Source organism: Lagenorhynchus albirostris, chromosome 2 (assembly GCF_949774975.1).
Source record: "Lagenorhynchus albirostris chromosome 2, mLagAlb1.1, whole genome shotgun sequence".
NCBI classification, from domain to species: Eukaryota; Metazoa; Chordata; class Mammalia; order Artiodactyla; family Delphinidae; genus Lagenorhynchus; species Lagenorhynchus albirostris.
Genome location: NC_083096.1, coordinates 50,231,439 through 50,250,128, shown reverse-complemented (window position 1 = coordinate 50,250,128; position 18,690 = coordinate 50,231,439). Strand labels below are relative to the sequence as shown.

The following is an 18,690-nucleotide window of genomic DNA, read 5'->3' as shown; positions in this document are numbered from 1 at the left end:
TATTGTTACAAACTTCCCTCTTAGAACTGCTTTTGCTGCCTCCCATAGATTTTTTAGATCATTGTGTTTCCATTTTCATTTGTCTCCAGGTATTTGTAAAATTTCCTCTTTGATTTCTTCAGTGACCCATTTTTGATTAGTAGCATATTGGTTAGCCTCCATGTGTTGGTGGGTTTTTTTGCAGCTTTTTCTTGTAGTTGACTTCCATATTCTCATACCATTGTGGTCAGAAAATGCTTAATATGATGTCAGTCTTCTTAAATTTATTGAGACTTGTTTTGTGGCCTAGCATGTGATCCATCCTGCAGAATGTTCCATGTACACATCCAAAGAATGTGATTTTGCTGCTTTTGGATGGAATATTCTATATATCTCTATTAAGTCCAATTGGTCTGTGTCATCTAAGGCCATTGTTTCCTTATTAATTTTTCTATCTGGATGATCTGTCCATTGATGTAAGTGGAGTGTTAAAGTCCCCTACTATTATTGTTTATAATAAAATCCATTATGTTTATTAATATTTGCTTTATGTATTTATGTGCTCCAGTGTTGGGTGTGTATATATTTACAATTGTAACATCTTCTTGTTAGATTAATCTCTTTATCATTATGTAATATCCTTCTTTGTCTCTTGTTACAGTCTTTGTTTTAAGTCTATTTTGTCTGATATAAGTATTGCTAACCTAGCTTTCTTTTCATTTCCATTTGCATGGAATATCTTTTTTCCATCCCCTCCCTTTCAGTCTGTGTGTGTCTTTAGATCTGATGTGAGTCTCTTGTAGGCAGCATTTAGATGGGTCTTTTTTTTTTTTAAATCCATTCAGCCACTCTGCATCTTTTGATTGGAGCATTTAGTCCATTTACATTTAAAGCGGTTATTGATAGATATATACTTATTGCCATTTTGTTGATTGGTTCTGGTAGTTCTTTTCGTTCCTTTCTTCTTTTGCTCATTTCCCTTGTGATTTGATGACTATCTTTAGTGTTATGTTTGGATTCCTTTCTCTTTGTGTATATCTATTATAGAGTTTTGGTTTGGGGTTACCATGAGGTTTATATAAAACTAACTCTCCCCCTTTTCCTCCCTCCCTATCCCTCTCTTTCTCTCTGTATGTGTGTGTGTATATGTATATATATATACACACACACATATATGTAAAGTTTTAAAAGCCCATATATATAGTTATTTTAAGTTGCTGATCTCAAGTTCAAACACACTGTAACAACCCTGCAGTTTTACTCCCTCCCCCTACCTCACATATAGTGTTTTTTGACATCATATTTTACATCTTTCTGTTTTATGTCTCTCTTAACTACTTATTGTGGTTATAGATTATTTTACTACTTTTATCTTTTAACCTTCCTATTAGCTTTATAAGTAGTTGATCTACTGCCTTTACTGTATGTTTGCTTTTACCAATGAGATTTTCCTTTTATAATTTTTATATGTCTAGTTGTGGTCTTTTCTGCTTAGAGAAGTTCCTTTAACATTTCTTGTAAAACTGATGCTGAACTCTTTTGGCTTTTGCTTGTCTTTAAAACTCTTTATCTCTCCTTCAAATCTGAATTATAGCCTTACTGGATAGAGTATTCTTGGTTGTAGACATATATCATGCCACTCCCTTCTGGCCTGCAAAGTTTCTGCTGAGAAGTCAGCTGATAGTCTTATGGGAGTTCTCTTATATGTAACTAGTTGCTTTTCTCTCTCTCTGCTTTTAAGCTTCTCCCTTTATCTTTAATTTCTATCATTTTAATTATAATGTGTGTTGATATGGACCTCTAGGTTCATCTTGTTTGGGACTCTTTGTGATTCCTGGACCTGGATATCTGTTTCCTTTCCCAAATTAGGGAAGTTTTCAGCTATTTACATCTTCAGGTAAGTTCTCTGCCCCTTTCTCTCTCTTTCTTCTCTTTCTAGGACCCCTGTATAATGTGAATGTTAGCATGCTTGATGCCCCAGAGGTCTCTTATTAAACTATCCTCATTTTAAAAAATTATTTTTTCTGTTCAGTTTGTGTAATTTCCACTACTCTGTCTTCCAGTTTGCTGATATGTTCCTCTGTATCATATAATCTACCGTTGATATTCCAGTGTATTTTTTATTTCCATTATTGTATTCTTCAGCTCTGTTTGGGTCTTCTTTATATTTTGTAATTCTTTGTTAAACTTTTCACTGTGTTCATGCATTCTTCTTCTGCATTTGTTGAGCATACTTATGATCATTACCTTAAACTCTTTATTAGGTAAATTGCTTATATCCACTTCACTTAGTTCCTTTCCTAGGGTTTTGTCTTATTCCTTCATGTGGAACATATTCCTCTTTTTCATTTTGCCTAATTCTCTGTGTTTATATCTAAGTATTGGGTTAGTTTGTTCCATATCCTGCTCTTGGAAAGTGGCCTTATATAGGAGACGTCATGTGGGGCCCAGCAGCACACTCCCCTTTGGTCACCAGAGCTATATTCTATAGGGATGCCCCCATGTGGGCTGCATGGGCCCTTCTGTTGTGACTGGGCCCACTACTGTGGGTGCACTTGTAGTCAAGGCTGGCTCTCAGCCTGGTTGGTTGCCAGGCTCTGCCTTGTGTGGTGGCTTGGGCCAGGTTCTGGGTCGTCTGGTTCTGCGGTGCCAGTCTGCTAGTGGTGGAGCTGGTTTCCAGCACAGCTGGCTGCATGGTTCTGGGTGTCCCAGGGCTGGTTCCAGCCTGCAGGTGGGAAGGGTTAGGTCCAGGCACAACAATCTGAATTTTAATTAGTATGTTTAGTTCATTTACATTTAATAAAATTATCAATATGTTTTGATTTTAGGTCTACCATTTTATTATTTTTCTATTCATTTCCCCAGCTTTTCATTCCTTTGCTCTTCCTTTCTTCTTTTAGTATTCCTGTTTTTTGGTAGTATTCTTTTATTATTTAGCATTCTTCTTTAGTAGCCTATTTTAATTTACTTATTACATTTTCATTGTATATGTATGGTTTTGTACTGATTACTCTAGGAATTACAATATACACCTTTGACTTTTCACAGTGGACTTAATATTTACCACTTCAAGTGGAATGTAGGTATCTTACTATCATATAGGTCTTTACCCCTTCCCACCTTCTTTATTTTCTACTATGTATAATAACTATGTATATTGAGAATTTATAATGTTATATTTTTTGCTTTCCATCTTCAAACATTCTGAAAAATTCAAGAGGGGAATAGTCTATTATATTTACCCAGATATCTACTTTTTCTGTTGCTCTTCCTTTATTTCTGATATTCCAAGTTTCCTTCTGGTATCATCTCCTTTCTATTCAAAGAACTCCCTTTAGTGATTCTTTTAGGGCAAATCTGTGGAAAACAAATTATTTTTGTTTTCTTCATTGAGAATGTATTTATTTCATCTTCATTCTTAAAGGATGCTTTTGCTGGATGTAGAATTCTAGGTTGCCAGTTCTTTCAACCCTTTAAAAATTCCATTTCACTTCCTTCTAGCTTTCATGTTTTCTGATACAAGATGTTCAGTGTTGAAATTGTTGTTCCACTATAATAATGTGTAATTTTTCTTTGGCTTCATTCAGGGTATTTGTTTGTCTTTAGTTTTCACCATGTTGATCGTAATCTATGTAGGCACGAATTTCTTTGAGTTTATCCTGTTTGAGTTTTGCTAAGCTTTTCGAATCTGTAGGTCTGTGTCTTCCCAAACCAAATTTGGGAAGTTTTCAGACATATTTCTTCAAATAACTTTTCTGCACTGCATTCTTTCTCATCTTCTTCTTGGACTTTGACGACACAAATGTTAAACCTTTTGGTATTGTCCCATAGTTCCCTGAGACTCTATTTTTGTATGTATGTTTGTTTGTTTTCCCAGTTTTTTTCTCAGTTGTTCAGACTGGATAATCAGATTGGATCTATCTTCAAGTTTGTGCATTCTTTACTCTCATCTCTGTCCTGCTATCAAAAAGAGAGTGACAGAGCTCTATATTCAGTATAAAACAACCCTTCATTTAATTGTACTGTTTTTATTATATATTTGCACCGTCCTCAGCTTTACCCTCCAGAAGACCTCTAGTCTTCCAGCAGGAGGAAGAGGTGTAGTTTCCTGGGTTTTTTAAATAGGGGAGGGTACCTGGAGGTCTAACTGCTTCTTACACAGACTTTTAACGAGAGCTCTTGTTTTCATTCCCACTTTACACCCTCAATTCCAAAAACTCTGTAGGAGCAATTCCTGAACTTTTGCAGTATTTATGGTATAAATTTGGGTTGACTCTCAGTTTTTCCTGCTCCAGGCTCAGGATTCCACTTTCTCAGGACTGCATAATAAGTTGTCAGTTGTCTGATTTCCTGTATCCAGAACATAGGTGATGTTTTCTCCTTTTACATTCTCTTTGACCCTAAGTTTATACCTTAAATTATTTTATTTTGGTGATGTGTCAGGAGAGAGAGTAATAAATTATGTACTCAAACTTCCATCTTTACCTGGAGTTAGGAAAAATTTTAAACCTAAATTTCAAAATACATACAGGAATCATAAATTAAAGTTTTATTTGTCACCTGATACATTCTAGGATGAGATTCCCACTGGAATGCCATGCCTGGAGTCAGTAACCATAGATGATGATATATGGGATGAGAACTGGATACCTTTGCAGGCTGGAATGGGAGAAGGAAGTGATGCTGCCTCCCACTTACCTACCTCAAGGCTTGATGGAAAGAAACCATATTCATCATGTAAAGAAATGCCACAGAAGGTTAGATCCTTGGGAAAACATAAAGCAAATCACTACTGCAAAAGGAAGTATTAATGTAATTGTCCAAGCCTCAAAAAAGCTATGCATTCTGCATTTCATGGGGATTAATCAGACAATAATTCAGAAGAATGTATTCCCACCCACCCCCCCCACCAAAGATGGTAGTGTTAGGGATGGGGGCAGGATGAAGCAGGGGAGAGTAAACCATGGACTTATTGTGGCTATCTATTCTGTCAATCATTATGATTTTTGTTTTACCATTGGCACCCAGTCACAGCCTTAGGATCTAGAAATAAACAGTTTTCCCTAATTTAATTTTTATTGCATTGCCTTGTAATATTATGTCTGGATCTCTGCAGTGAATATATTTACTAATATTGGGCCCTACATATTTGAATTTTAATTTATTTTCCTCCAGCTCTTAGAAGAACTATCAACACTTAAGTTGCCCCTTGTTATTTGTGCCATTTAAATACTGGATGATCATGAAAATCATCTAACCATGAAAACAGTATTGAAGAAAATACTACAAAGAGAGTTGTGTTTTTTTAATGTGATCTGTGTATTCAAAGGAATTCAGTGTATTGAGCATGGACCAGTGAAGCAAGGGGGAAAACTCACACTGATATAGAAAGTTAATAAATATCTTTTCTTGTTTAGTATACATTGCCTCTTTGCCTTTACCTTGCCCAAGTTATCCTCCATTTGGATCATATGGCACTATGTCTCAGTTTATTGTTGCAATTTTTTTCTCTATAGGATTGGTGTTTTTCTACACCCAAAGCTATATGGGATGATTCATGGCAGCCTTCAGGCCTTGTGAGTGGGAAGGAAGTAGAAGTTGAAAAACCAGAAGGACTGGGTGCTCAAGAAAAAAATACTGGCACAACCGGAATTCAAAATGTAAATGTCTAACGAATATTATTGTTACAAGTTTTCATGAGGAAATACTTTCACTTTTAGAAAGTAAAATTCTGGTTAATGATCCCTCTCTTAGCATTTGGTACAATACATATACGTAAAAATGTATGTTTATTTAAAAATAAATTTCAGTTAACTTACTGTAGTTATTCATCTCTCCAGAAAAAAATGCTGAGACTAGAATTAAAAGATTGATGAAGCCTCTACATTAGGGATAGGGAAAACAGGTATTTTCACTTAATCATACATTTTAAGTTCTGTATCTGTCCTATCATCTAGGCCAGTTTTTTTCTTTTTGTTGCTTTGGCAGAAAACACTAACCCTGGAGCAAAATCCGTTTGTTTTGTGTTTCTCCATCCTGAAAACAGCAGGACTGTTTGTGTGAATCGTGAAATTTGGCTAACGGTCTCTGTACTTTTGTGCATTACATTGAAAATGAAGGACTCAAGTCTAGGAGAATTGTTGAAAAGCAGATTTGTGGAAGATGAACCTTCTGAGTGATATATTTTCTACAGAATATGGTTACTTTGCATGGGATCATTGATAAAAGTATGCTGCATTACATAGAACAGTCTGTTCCAGAAACGTAGGTTACTTAAAGCACAGATTTAGCTTTAGGATAAAATAAACTTTTATATTTTGTTTCTCAGGTAGTTTTTCTTTAAGATATAATAGCTTTATTGAACTATAACTCACATACCATGTAATTCACTTAAAGTATGCAATTCAAATACTTTTAGTATACACAGACTTGTGCAACCACCCGCATAATCCATTTTAGAACATTTTCATCACCCCTTCAGAAAAAAACCACTATCCCTTTGGTATCTGGGTAATGCTGGCATTGTAAAATGAGTTGGGGAGTGTTCGGTTTTTTGGAAGACTTTGAGAAGAATTGGTATTAATTATTCTTTAAATGTTTGGTAGAATTTTACCAGTGAAGCCATCTTATCTTGTGTTTTTCTTTGTTGGGAGGTTTTTGATTACTGATTCAATTTCATTACTAGTAATCTGTCTGTTCAGATTTTCTATTTCTTCCTAATTCAGTCTTGCAAGACTGTATGTTTCTAAGAATTTATCCATTTCTTTCAGGTTATCCAGTTTGTTTGTGTACAGTTGTTTGTAATGGTCTCTTAAAATCCTTTTCAATTCTGTGGCATTAGTTGTAATGTTTTTTCTTTTCTGATATCATTTGAGTCTTTTTTTCTTCATTAGTCTAGCTAAAGGTTTCTCAGTTTTGTTTATATTTTCAATATATAAAACAACTCTTAGTTTCATTGATTTTTTTCTTTTCTCTATTTCATTTATTTCTGCTCTGATTTTTACTATTTCCTTCTGCTAACTTTGGTCTTAGTTTGTTCTTCTTTTCTTAGTTCCTTAAGGTGTAAAATTGAGTTGTTTGAGATCTTCCTTCCTTTTTTAATGTGTTTTTAATGTTTTATTGCTAGAAACATCCCTCTTAATTCTTCCTTTGCTGCATCCCATAAATTTTGGTATACTGTGTGTTTTCATTTTTGTCTGTCTCAGAATATTTTCTAATTACCTTTGATCTTTTTTGACCCATTGGTTGTTCGGGAGTATGATGTTTAATTTCCCATATTTCTGACTTTAATCTTCCTTTCTGATGGATATTCTCCATGAGTATTGAATAATAGGTTGGCACTGTTTTCTTTCGATGCTTTGAAGATGTCATTCCTTTATGTTCTGGCTTCTGTTGAATTGCCAGTTGTCAGTTACCATTGCTCCTTTGAAGGTATGTCTTTTTTTTCCCCCTCTGGCTTCTTTTAAGATTTTTCTGTCTTTTGCTTTCAGCATTTTGATAATTATTTATCTAGATGTGATTTCCTGTGGATTTATTGTGCATATGTATCACTGAGCTTATTAAATCAGCAGATGGATACTGTTCATCAGTTTTAGAAAATTCTGGTCCATTCATCTAATCAAACACTGCTTCTGCCTCATTATCTCTCTCCTTTCCTGCTGGCATTTCAGTTCTACGTATGTTAGAACTTTTGGCTGAGTCCCACTTGGGCTCTGTTTTCTTGTTCGCTCTCTTTTTTTCTTTTGCAATGCCTCTGTTTGGAGGTTTTATATTGATTATTCCAGTGCACTAGTCCTGTCTTCTACAGGATCCAGTCTGCTGTTAAACCCACACGTTGAGCTCTTAATTTCAAACATATTATTTTCCAGTTCTAGAATGTCCATTTGATTCTTTATTTTATAGATTCCAGTTCTCCGTTTAAATTCTCCATATTTTCCTCAATTTTGTCTGTAACTTCCATTTTCTTGAACATGTTAATAATCATAGTTATTTTAAAGTTTTTCGCAGATAATTTCAATATCTGAATTACCTTTGAGTGTGTTCTTACTGTCTTTTTTCTCTATTTGATCTTGTCATTTGATCCTGTTTTGGGCATTCAGGGGAGGGGAAAGACAGGCGGAGCATACCTCATGGTTCTTTTTAATTGAATGTTGAACATTATGGAATTTAGAGAGGCTCTGGATGAAATAGCTTCCTCTCCAAAGAGGGTTCAGTTGTCTAGTGGCTGGCAGATTCCAGCCAGTCACCTTCACACATATTGAGGCTTGGTTTAGGTTTGGTGAGGACTGCTGTATTTCACTTTTGTCCCTAGTCCTTGAATGTGGCTCTTACTCCTAAAGCATGATTCTTTGGAGATCTCAGCTGAAAGCCTCAGGAGTTTGTCAACGCTCCTCCGCACTCGTGGGGCTCAGACTCCATCCTCTGTCTCCTCAACTTAATTGAGATATAATATACATACCATACAGTTCACCCATTTAAAGTGTACAATTCAACGGCTTTTAGTATATTCACTAGTTTACTAGCATATTGTGCCTCCATCATCACCATAAGAATTTCAGAACATTTTCATTATCTCAGAAAGAAACGCATTCTTCAGCTGTCACCCCCACCCAAACTCCCCAACCCTCTTCCCCCCAGGCAACCCCTCATCTTACTTTCTCTATTGATTTACTTATTCTTCAGGACATTTCATATAATTGGAATCAGTACAGTGTGTGGCCTTTTGTGTCTGGCTTCTTAGCATAATGTTCTCAAGGTTCATCATGTTGTATCATGTATCAGTACTTTACTTCTTTTTGTGGCTGAATAATCCATTGTATGGATAGGCCACGTTTTGTTTATCCATGTGTCAGCTGATGGACATTTGAGTTGTTTCTGTTTTTTCTGCTATTATGAATAGTGCTGCTGTGACATTTGTGTATGTGTGTTTATGTGGACATACGTTTTCAGTTTTCTTAGGTATATACCTAAGAGTTGAATGGCTGGGTCCTATGTTAACTCTGTGTTTAGTGTTTTGAGGAATTGCCAGACTTTTCCAAGCAGTTGCAACATTTTACATTCCCACCAGCAATATAAGAGTGTTGCAATTTGTCCACATCTTTGCCAACACTTGCTATTATCTAGTTTTAAAAATTATAGGGGGCTTCCCTGGTGGCGCAGTGGTTGAGAGTCCGCCTGCCGATGCAGGGGGGACGCAGGTTCGTGCCCCGGTCCGGGAGGATCCCACATGCCGCGGAGCAGCTGGGCCCGTGGGCCATGGCCACTGGGCCTGCGTGTCCGGAGCCTGTGCTCTGCAACGGGAGAGGCCACAACAGTGAGAGGCCCGCATACCGCAAAAAAAAAAAAAAAAAAAAAAAATTATAGCCATCCTAGTGGGCATGAAGTTGTATGTTGTGGTTTGGGGCTATGCTTTTGATTGCATAAGTTAATGTTTCAGAAATTATGAACATGTTTCCTGAAAATCTGCCACTAACCTCTAGTTCCATAAAGGTATATTTTCAGACAACTACGAGGGAGTCAGTAGTTGATAACTACAGAGGGATAAATCTGGTAGAGCAATGCTTCTCAAACTATAATGTTCATACAGATCACCTGAGAATCTTGTGAAAATGCAGATTCTGATTGAGCAGATCTGGTATGGGGACTGAGGTTCTCCCTGTCTTACAAGCTTCCAGGTGATGCTGAAGCTGCTTGATGGTGAATCACATTTTGAGCAGCAGCACCCTAAACCACTGTTTAGAGGAAGAGACTCTTACTTTTCAATTAAGTGCTTAAGTTGACTGCAGGTACTTGCTTTCAGTACTGGCATACACATTTAGAAGGCATTCACCTATGTTCTTTTTTTCCAGTGTGAAAAGCTGTCAGAATGCATTTAAATATGTTTTAACAATTTGTCTTTCTTCAAAATCATATTTATCAGGAAAGAAAAAAAGATACAGCTTTTAAAAAAACTGTTTCTGATTTTGATTTTGTTAAACTCCTGAAAATAGGCAGCAGGGCTTAGTGTAAAAAACACCTGTCTGGGAGTTCTGTCATCTGTGGCTTAGTCTTTACCACAAGTTTGAACAAGTTGGCTTTTGGGGCCTTAGTTTATCCATCTACAAGGACTGATTTGGATTAATGATCTTTCCAGCTCTAAAAGTTTGCCATATTAATATTTACTTAATTATCACTGAAGCTTTATTGAAAGAACCTCATTTTCGGTGAGAATAAACTTAAAGGGTAGCTAAAGCACATACATGAAGTTGCATAAATTAAGCAAAAAATTGAATCCAGCTCTTTGCTCTCCTGAAGTAGCATATTGTGTGGCAGGATAGCTATGTGGACTTTTAGAGTTTTCATTTTTGCTGCCAAATAAAGGGGCACAGCCATTTGTATATGACATAATTATATATCAGTCACATCCATGCCAGCCATGTTTGAAAATGAACAAGGTGTTTCGTAATGGAAGAAAAAAGGAATGCAAAAGGAATGCCAGCTAATATTAAATGTCTACTCCACAGCCTGAAGAACACACAAAGCTACATTTTCTGTTTGTATAAATTTTGTTTCAGTTTACCCTGGGCAGATCCCAGGCTGTAAGCCACTTAGGTTGGTTCATTACGGCCTGGTCCTGACGGGGCCCACTTAATCGTCAGTGCCAGTTAGTTAGCATCACAGAAGACAAATTCTCTGAGTCACTGCAAACTGTAGCTATTTCAGCAGCGGCTCTGTGGTAGGATATAGGATCTATTGATTACAATTTGGCACTTCATTCGCTTTAGCCCAAATCGAGGCTTTGTTTGGGAAGTTCATCTTTTCCTCTCAAACCCTGATTCTTAGTACTCCATTTTGTCACTTCTTCTGAGGAGCCCTCCTTTAAGTCCTTTGTGTTCTCCTAACATGTTTTTGATGCTGTGGAATGCAGTTAATGCCTTCTTCGTGGCCACCTGCAGCACGTGTACTGTTTCCCTAGCCGAGGACTGTGAGCTCCTTAGGGACAGGGATCGTATTTACTGGGAGGCAGTGTGATGGAGCAGAGAGAACATGGGCTAGCCTGAGTTCATCTCTCTGCCTTGTCACTAACTGGTTGACATTGGATAACTTGGTAAGCCTCTTGTAAAAAAGCATTATGCTAAGTAAAGGAAGCGGTAATAAAGATGTAACAACACCTAACCTAGAAAAACGTTCTGATGTTTCATTGAAGAAACACATGCCAAGAACCTAACATTGTGCCTGACAATGAGTGCTCAGTGAATGTTATTTCTCTCATTTCCTGCCGTTCTTCCTTGGCAGCCCTCAGTACCATGTTTGCTCATAATATGCATTCAATACATGCTTCTTGAATTAATGGTCACTAAGTTAGAGAAGGACTTGTTTTCCAGAGAGTATCTAGATTTTTAAAAGTGGGGAGTTTTATTTATTAATTATGATATGAAAATATTCTATTGTATATAAGTAAGGAAACAAAATAGACTTAATTCTTACTGTTGAACTAACAGTTACTTTTCATGCTTTTGCCCCGTTTTCCCCATTCTGTAGCAACCAAACTTAAAGAGTTCCTCAGATTCTCCCACATTGCCCGAATTGGAGGAGTTCTACATCTCTCTTATCCAGTCACAGCAGTCAGCAGAAGGTGGCCAGTTTGAGCCTAGCAGCATTGAGACTTGTCCAAAGCAAATTCAGCTGTCCACAGCAGCGCTCAACTCAACTCCTGCAGTGGTCGATTCCTCACAAAAACACTCTGGTTCAGGTAGGTTGACATACAGTTGACAAATGCAATGGTTTGCCATGTTGTTAAAAACCTTCATTTATCTTTTCAGAACATGACTTGAAAAATTGCTGATGTTAGCATTTGTCTGAACTCCTCCAATTGTTCCCTTTCACTTTGCCACTCTTCTTTTTTTTCTGCAATTTGTGGGGTGGCGGGGTCAGGTTTATGCACAGTAAAACTTGCCAGTTTTTAAGTGTACAATGCTATGAGTTCTGACAAATGTGTACAGTCTTGTAAGAAGCACCACAGTCATGATAATAGAATATTTCCGCCAGTCTAAAAGGCTTCCTCATATCCCTTTGCAGTCATTCCCTCCGCCTCCTTTCTGGCTTCTGGCATGTTACTTTTCCTTTTCTAGAATTTCATATAAAGGGAGTCATACAGTATGTAGTTTTTATGTCTGATTTCTTTCATTTAGCGTGATTTTTAGAGATTCATTTATGTTGTTGCTGGTGTCTAAAGTTTGTTCCTATTCATTGTTGAGTAGTACCCAGTTGTATGGAAATACCACAATTTGTTTATCTGTTCACCAGATGACAGACGTCTGGATTGTTTCCAGATTTGGGCCATTATGAATAAAGCTGCTGTGAGTGTTCACATACAGCTCTTTGTGTAGACGTATGTTTTTTATTTCTATTCAGCAAGTACCTTGGAGTGGAATTGCTGGGTCATATGCTAACTGCATGTTTAACTTTTTTTTTTTGTTTTACATCTATTTATTTATTTTTGGCTGTGTTGGGTCTTTGTTGCTGTGCGTGGGCTTTCTCTAGTTGCAGCGAGTGGGGGCTACTCTTCGTTGCGGTGCACGGGCTTCTCATTGCAGTGGCTTCTCGTTGCGGAGCATGGTCTGTAAATGTGCGGGCTTCAGTAGTTGTGGCACACGGGCTCAGTAGTTGTGGCTCACGGGCTCTTGAGCTCAGGCTCAGTAGTTGTGGTGCACGGGCTTAGTTACTCTGCGGCACGTGGGATCTTCCCGGACCAGGGATGGAACCTGTGTCCCCTGCATTGGCAGGCGGATTCTTAACCACTGCACCACCAGGGAAGCCCCTGTTTAACTTTTTAAGAACTGCTAAAATGTTTTCCAAAGTGGCTGAACCATTTGGTAATTCATACCAGCGATATACGTAAGTTCTGATTGCTTCATCTTCTTGGCAACATATTATATTGCCAGTCTTTTAAAATTTTACCATTCTAGTGGGTGTGTGGTGGTATCTTACTGTGGTTTTAATTTACATTTCCCTATTTGCCAGTGATGTTGACTATGTTTTCATGTGTTTATGTACCATCTGTATATCTTCTTTAGTGAATTACCTGTTCAAGTATTTGTGCATTTTTGTTGGATTATCTTCTTTTTATTGATTTGTAAAAATTCTTTATTCTGGATACAAAACCTTTGTCAGATTCATCTGTTGCAAATATTTCAGGTATGTGGCTTGCCTTTTCATTTCCATAACAGCATCCTTGGAAGAGCAAAAGTTTTCCTTTTGATGAAATCAGATTTGTTGGGTTTTTTCCTTTATAGTTTGAACTTTTTGTGTCCTATTTAGAAATCTTTCCTAACTCAAGTAACTAAGACTTTTTCTTACATTTTCTTATAAAAGTTCTATAGTTTTAGGTCCTGCATTAGGTCTGTGATCCAGTTCGTTAATTTTTGTGTATGGTGTGATGTAAGGATCAATGTTTATTTTGATTACATATAATTATTCAGCTGTTTCAGCATGATTTATTGAAAAGACTGTCCTTTCTCCATTAAACTGCCTTGATGTCTTTGCCAAAAGCCAATTAAGTTGTATATGTGAGGGTCTATTTCTGGACTTGCATTCTGTTCTATTACTATTACGTCTGCCTTTATACCACTGTCTTGATTTTTGTGGCTTTATAATAAGTCTTGAAATCATATAAATTTGTTCTTCTTTTTCAAATTGTTTTGGCTTTTCTAGGTCATATTCCATATGAATTTTAGGATTAGTTTAATTTCTACTGAAAGCCTGCTAAAAGTTTTATTGGGATTTTTTTTTTTTACTCTCTCGATCAAGTTGGGGAGAAGTGACATGTTAACAATATTGAGTCTTCTGATCTATGAGCATAATATAACCTTTTCTTGTTCAGTGTTTAATATGTTCTTTTCCCATCCAGTATATTTTTCATCTCAGAAGTTCAATTTATATTCTCTAGGATTTGGTTTGGGTCTTTTTGCTATCTTCCATCTTTCTCTTCAGCATACTCATCATTCACTTCTTGAATACTTGGAGTGTTCTTATGACAGCTATTGTAATACCCTTGTCTTGTGATTCTAGCATATGTATCACTTCTGCATTCTGTCATCTGTCATTTCTGAATTGGCTTCTACTGATTGGTTTTTCTCCTAATTACAAGTCACATTTTTCTGCTTCTTTGTGTATCTGGTAATTTTTTATTGGATGGGAGATGCTGAATTATATATTGTTGGCTGAATCTCTTTTTCTTCCTCCCTCCCTCCCTCCCTCCCTCCCTTCCTTCTTCCTTCCTTCCCTCCCTCCCTGCTGTCTATGTATAATTTATTGGGGGGGGGTAGGAATGTAATTAAATTACCTGAAATTGCTTTGATTATTTCTGTGTTTATTTTAGGTTTCATTAGGCTGATTTAGAAAAGCCTTAAGTCTGTTGGCCCTGCTAGGCAGTACCTTTCTGAGGGTATTGATGGGACTTGATGTCCTATGTGTTAGGATGTCTTTACATTGTAGCTGGTGGGAACACAAACTATTTTGCCCCAGTATAAAATGCCTAGTGTTTGTTCTGCCTACTCCTTTCAGGTTGGTTTTCTCCCTGGCCTTGGTGGTCCCCTCACATACGTGAGCCAGATCGCTACCTAGCCTAAGACTCAAAGCGACCTCTGCAGGTCTCCCCGGCTTCTTCTCCCTCTGCAGCTGCCTCTTCACTTGTACTTTTCCCCCACGAATTCCGGACACCTGGCCTCCATGAATTCCAAACTCTGTCTTCTCAGCACAGGGAGACCTCCAGGCTCAATGTGGACTCTCCCTCCCTGTACTGCAGCCTGGGCTTTATCTTGACAGTGAGCTCAGGCACTTGTAGGGCTCACTTTGTTTCCCGTCTCTCAGGGAGCACTGTCCTCTGAGCTTGTTGTTCAGTGTCTGAAAGCTGTTGTTTTATATACTTTGTCCAGTTTTTCAGTTGTTTAAAGCAGGAGAGATTATTTTTCAATCCCTGTTTAATTAGCATCATGTCTGGAAGCAGAAGTTTTGCTACTCTTTTAAATTCTTTCATCGTGTGTCCCTGCTTTCATGTTTTTATACCTTTTAAAATCTGAGCTCACCAACGACTTCCTGTAAAGCCCCATTACTTCACTAGAACTCACTGTCTCTTTTCCACTCTAGTGGGCATTAATTATAGTCTTGCGGTCAGAGTTTTACTTTTTAGAATACCCTGTAAAATTCTCCTTAATTTAATTTATCATACCTATATGGCACGTGTACCACATGCTACTGCTGCTAGATGCTAAAGATGCAAAATAAGATATTGGATTATGCCTGATATTTTTCTGAATTTTTGAAATCTGTAATTTTAAGGTCTAGAGCGGTGCTTTTCAGAATGTAGTCAGCATACCGGTACTAGTCTGTGAAGCATTTGTGATGATGGACAACACAATAGCGCATTGTTTAGCTCCCCTAGATTTTTTTTTTTTCCTAAACGAGGACTTTCTTGAAAGAAGCAGTGTGTTGGTTTATATGTTGGCAAAAGCTCCTTCTCTCACTGCAGGCAGGTTCACACAATTCATAGACCAGCTCCTTCAGTAGCCCTGGTCTAGAGTACACATGTGAGGATGCTAGTATCCACTCCCGTGGCTATTAAGAACTCTCAGCATGGAGTTCCCAGCAGTTTATTCCATTGAAAAGATTATTTCTTCTTAGTTAAACTAATTCCCAAGGAATTCTTTTTGTGGCTAATAATTGGCTTTTGGAATTTCTTAGCAAACACAGTTAATGTTAATTAATGTTAATTTTCATTTTTATGGTCAGTTTGGTCAGTTTTGTTTTTATGCTGGCAGACTTGGAATTGGGACCACTTTCGCAATAGAGAAGGCCCGTGGGACACCATTTTGCTCACTGCTGAGAGGAGGAAGTAAGGGAGCTTAAGGATTCTTCCCTGGAATTGGAATTATATCCAATTTATTTTTTTGATGTCCTAGAAAGAGATCTTCCCTTCCTTATTCACAAGTAGATATTTTTTCCTCTCTTCTTTGCCCTCATCCTGACAAGATTTATTTTATCGCAGTGCATGGTCCCCCATCCTCATCTCCTTTCCATTTTTTGACTGGTTTCTGAGTCTCTTTCTCTCTGATTTGCCATTGGTAATTGGCACCACCTAACCAGAAGATGGTTGTAACACACGTTAGTAAAGATCTAGAATGGGAGAGTGTGAGAACCTCTTGAAAAGACCTGTGTTTTCTTTCTTTTTCAGTGGAAAGCTCTCCAGAGAGCCTAGAGAATGAAGATTTTTCTAGTAGCCATGCTATTACAGTGTTCAAAGATAAGAGTCAGGGAGCCATGGACCAGCTGTCTTTGATTTTGTCTCCTGAGCACCAGATTTCTCAGAAGCTCTACATTCCTCGAAGCACAGCCACTGCTGCCTTAGGAGCTGCTGCGCGGCTGGCCACATCCAGGAGACTCCTGCACTGGTACCCCAGTGTGAAAAGGATGGAAGCATGAGAGAGCAGGGAGGAAAAAATAAACTAGATGCTTAGGGCCTGGTGACCTCCCAGGCCAAAAGAGAAGGAGGTATTGAGACAAAGTAGTATTTTGATAGTTGATGCTTTTGTCTTTCTGTGTGACTCTTTGTTACCTTTGTTATGCGAACAGTCCCCTTTGTTGTGTAAGTATTGATGTTTAATGTTAATTTTCATTTTTGTGGATGTTACTTTTTCTGTATGGTTTTGTTCACCTTTGTTCAATGTAGTAGTTTAAAGGAGTTTTTGTGTTTCTATAAATGTTTTTTTTTTTAACATCTTTATTGGGGTATAATTGCTTTACAATGGTGTGTTAGTTTCTGTTTTATAACAGTGTATAAATGTTTTTCTTGTATATATCATGACTGATAAAGGTAAACTGAAAAACTAATGTTTTGTGATCCATATGTGGTAAGACAAAAATTCTCACATCCCTATTTCCAGAAAAAGGATGTCTGAGTTTTAAGGCTGCCTTTTCTCATTTGAAAACTTCTATATCATAGAATCAAGGGCTCCAATCTTTACCATCATTATTTCTTTGAAATACTAGGATCAGTAAGAAAATCCACACCATGAAGCTTTGGTCATGTGAACCCTTTTACATTTAAAAAAAATTAAGCTATCTTTCAATGTAGGCAATTTCTTGAAGACTGACAGCAAAATTATAGAGACCGATTGTTGAAACTTAGCTGAGCCATCTCTGTAAGTCATCATAGTTCCCTGGAGCCTAATGTAACAATAGTTAAACAGTGGTATTGTTTAAGCATTTATATAACATGATGTCCTCTGAAGTCCAATTTATTATGTGACATTCTGTTTAGCTCATAGTATAAACCATCAGGAGAAAAGACTGAAAGGTGAAATTAAAGAATGTGAGTGATACAAATTTCTTTGTGATAAAATACCAGACTTATACCCAAATGTAAAAAATCCAATACAGAAGCATTTCTTAGTGGTAAAATCAGAGAAAGAGGTGTGAATTACTGGCACGCTGCCTATGACTAGGTTCTCACCCTTCTAGCCCCTCTTCTAAGGCCTCCTGTTTGGGCGTTAAATGGCAGAACTGGCCCCTAGTTCCTTTCTCTCTTTCTACAGTAAGGAATGTCTCCTCTTTCCTTCTCAGTTACTTAATCAGCAAAATGTCCACTGAGGAAGGGAGTGAGATGAGAGTAAATATCAGAGTGCATTTCAATGTAGAGTATTACTGGTTGAAACTTCTTTCTTAGAATGAAGTGATCATGAAACAAAGTTTAACCCAAAGTCTCTAACTACTGAGTGTTTTGGTGCAAAAACTTTAGAGAAAACATGTTAACTGCAGTAAAATTTTAAAATCCAGATTTACCTTTAATTCCAACATATCTATAAGAATGATGGTATACTAATTGACCAAAAAACTGTAGTCTGGAAACGTCAGTGATAGTTGACCCGGAAAGAACAGGTTTCCCATTGGGGTTTTTGTGATTTTCCATCAGACATCTTTATTGGAGAAGACAGTTGAATAGTTATATGGAGGATCAATGAACAGTTAAATATCACATGACAGTTAAATTTCGTATGTGATACTCAACCGTGATATGAACTGGAAAAGCTGTTTTTCATACAAGTTTAGATAATTATCCACAATTTGTTTCTAAAGAAGAAAATTCATTTTGGATGATGCTTCTTAGAATTCATTCTTTAGAGAAAAAATCCAGAATATTGAGTTATATTCATCACTTCTCAAGATGGACAATTATTGGGTTTCCGGCAGGGTGAATCTGGTAGAAGCAGTATTTACATATTTAGTAGGTCAAACTGTAACCCTCTCTATAATGGCACAAAACCACCAGCAGGAACTCTACCAACACCGGGTAACCTGACAGCAACTAATTTCACACTTTGCCAGTTAGATGGGATAATGGAATCACTGTGCTAATAAGGCTCTTTCAGAATCCTATCCATTTGCAAATGACCACACAGAGAATCATTTAGACAGACCCATGTCAGACTAATGAGTGTCAACACACTTTGACAGAAGCCTACTTAGTAACGAATAGTTAAGATCCTATTTGAATTAGCAGAGTAAAGAATGAACCTTTGGAGGCTCGTACATTTTGACTACTTGACTTTGACTAGGACAGCCAATCTGCCAATATGTTTCCCTACCTTCTCCCAGAAGGTGTGCTTTGTTTGGTAGTTAACTGAAATAGCTCAAAGCATCAAACGAATTCAATAGATCATTTGAAAATGAATAAAT

At 37.3% G+C, this 18,690-nt stretch overlaps 1 protein-coding gene across 3 annotated transcripts in view; it reads left to right on the top strand.

The window, feature by feature from the left end:
- The window catches only part of TDRD5 (tudor domain containing 5), a 90,209-nt gene extending 73,647 nt beyond the window's left edge, over positions 1–16,562 (top strand). For all 3 annotated transcript variants that reach the window (XM_060142163.1, XM_060142161.1, XM_060142162.1), the window contains 4 exons: positions 4,554–4,736; positions 5,496–5,639; positions 11,500–11,710; positions 16,190–16,562. In XM_060142163.1, the coding sequence (XP_059998146.1) occupies positions 4,554–4,736; positions 5,496–5,639; positions 11,500–11,710; positions 16,190–16,437 (786 nt within the window). In that variant the 3' untranslated portion in view covers positions 16,438–16,562. The remainder of the gene's footprint in view (positions 1–4,553; positions 4,737–5,495; positions 5,640–11,499; positions 11,711–16,189) is intronic.
- Positions 16,563–18,690: the final 2,128 nt, after the last annotated feature.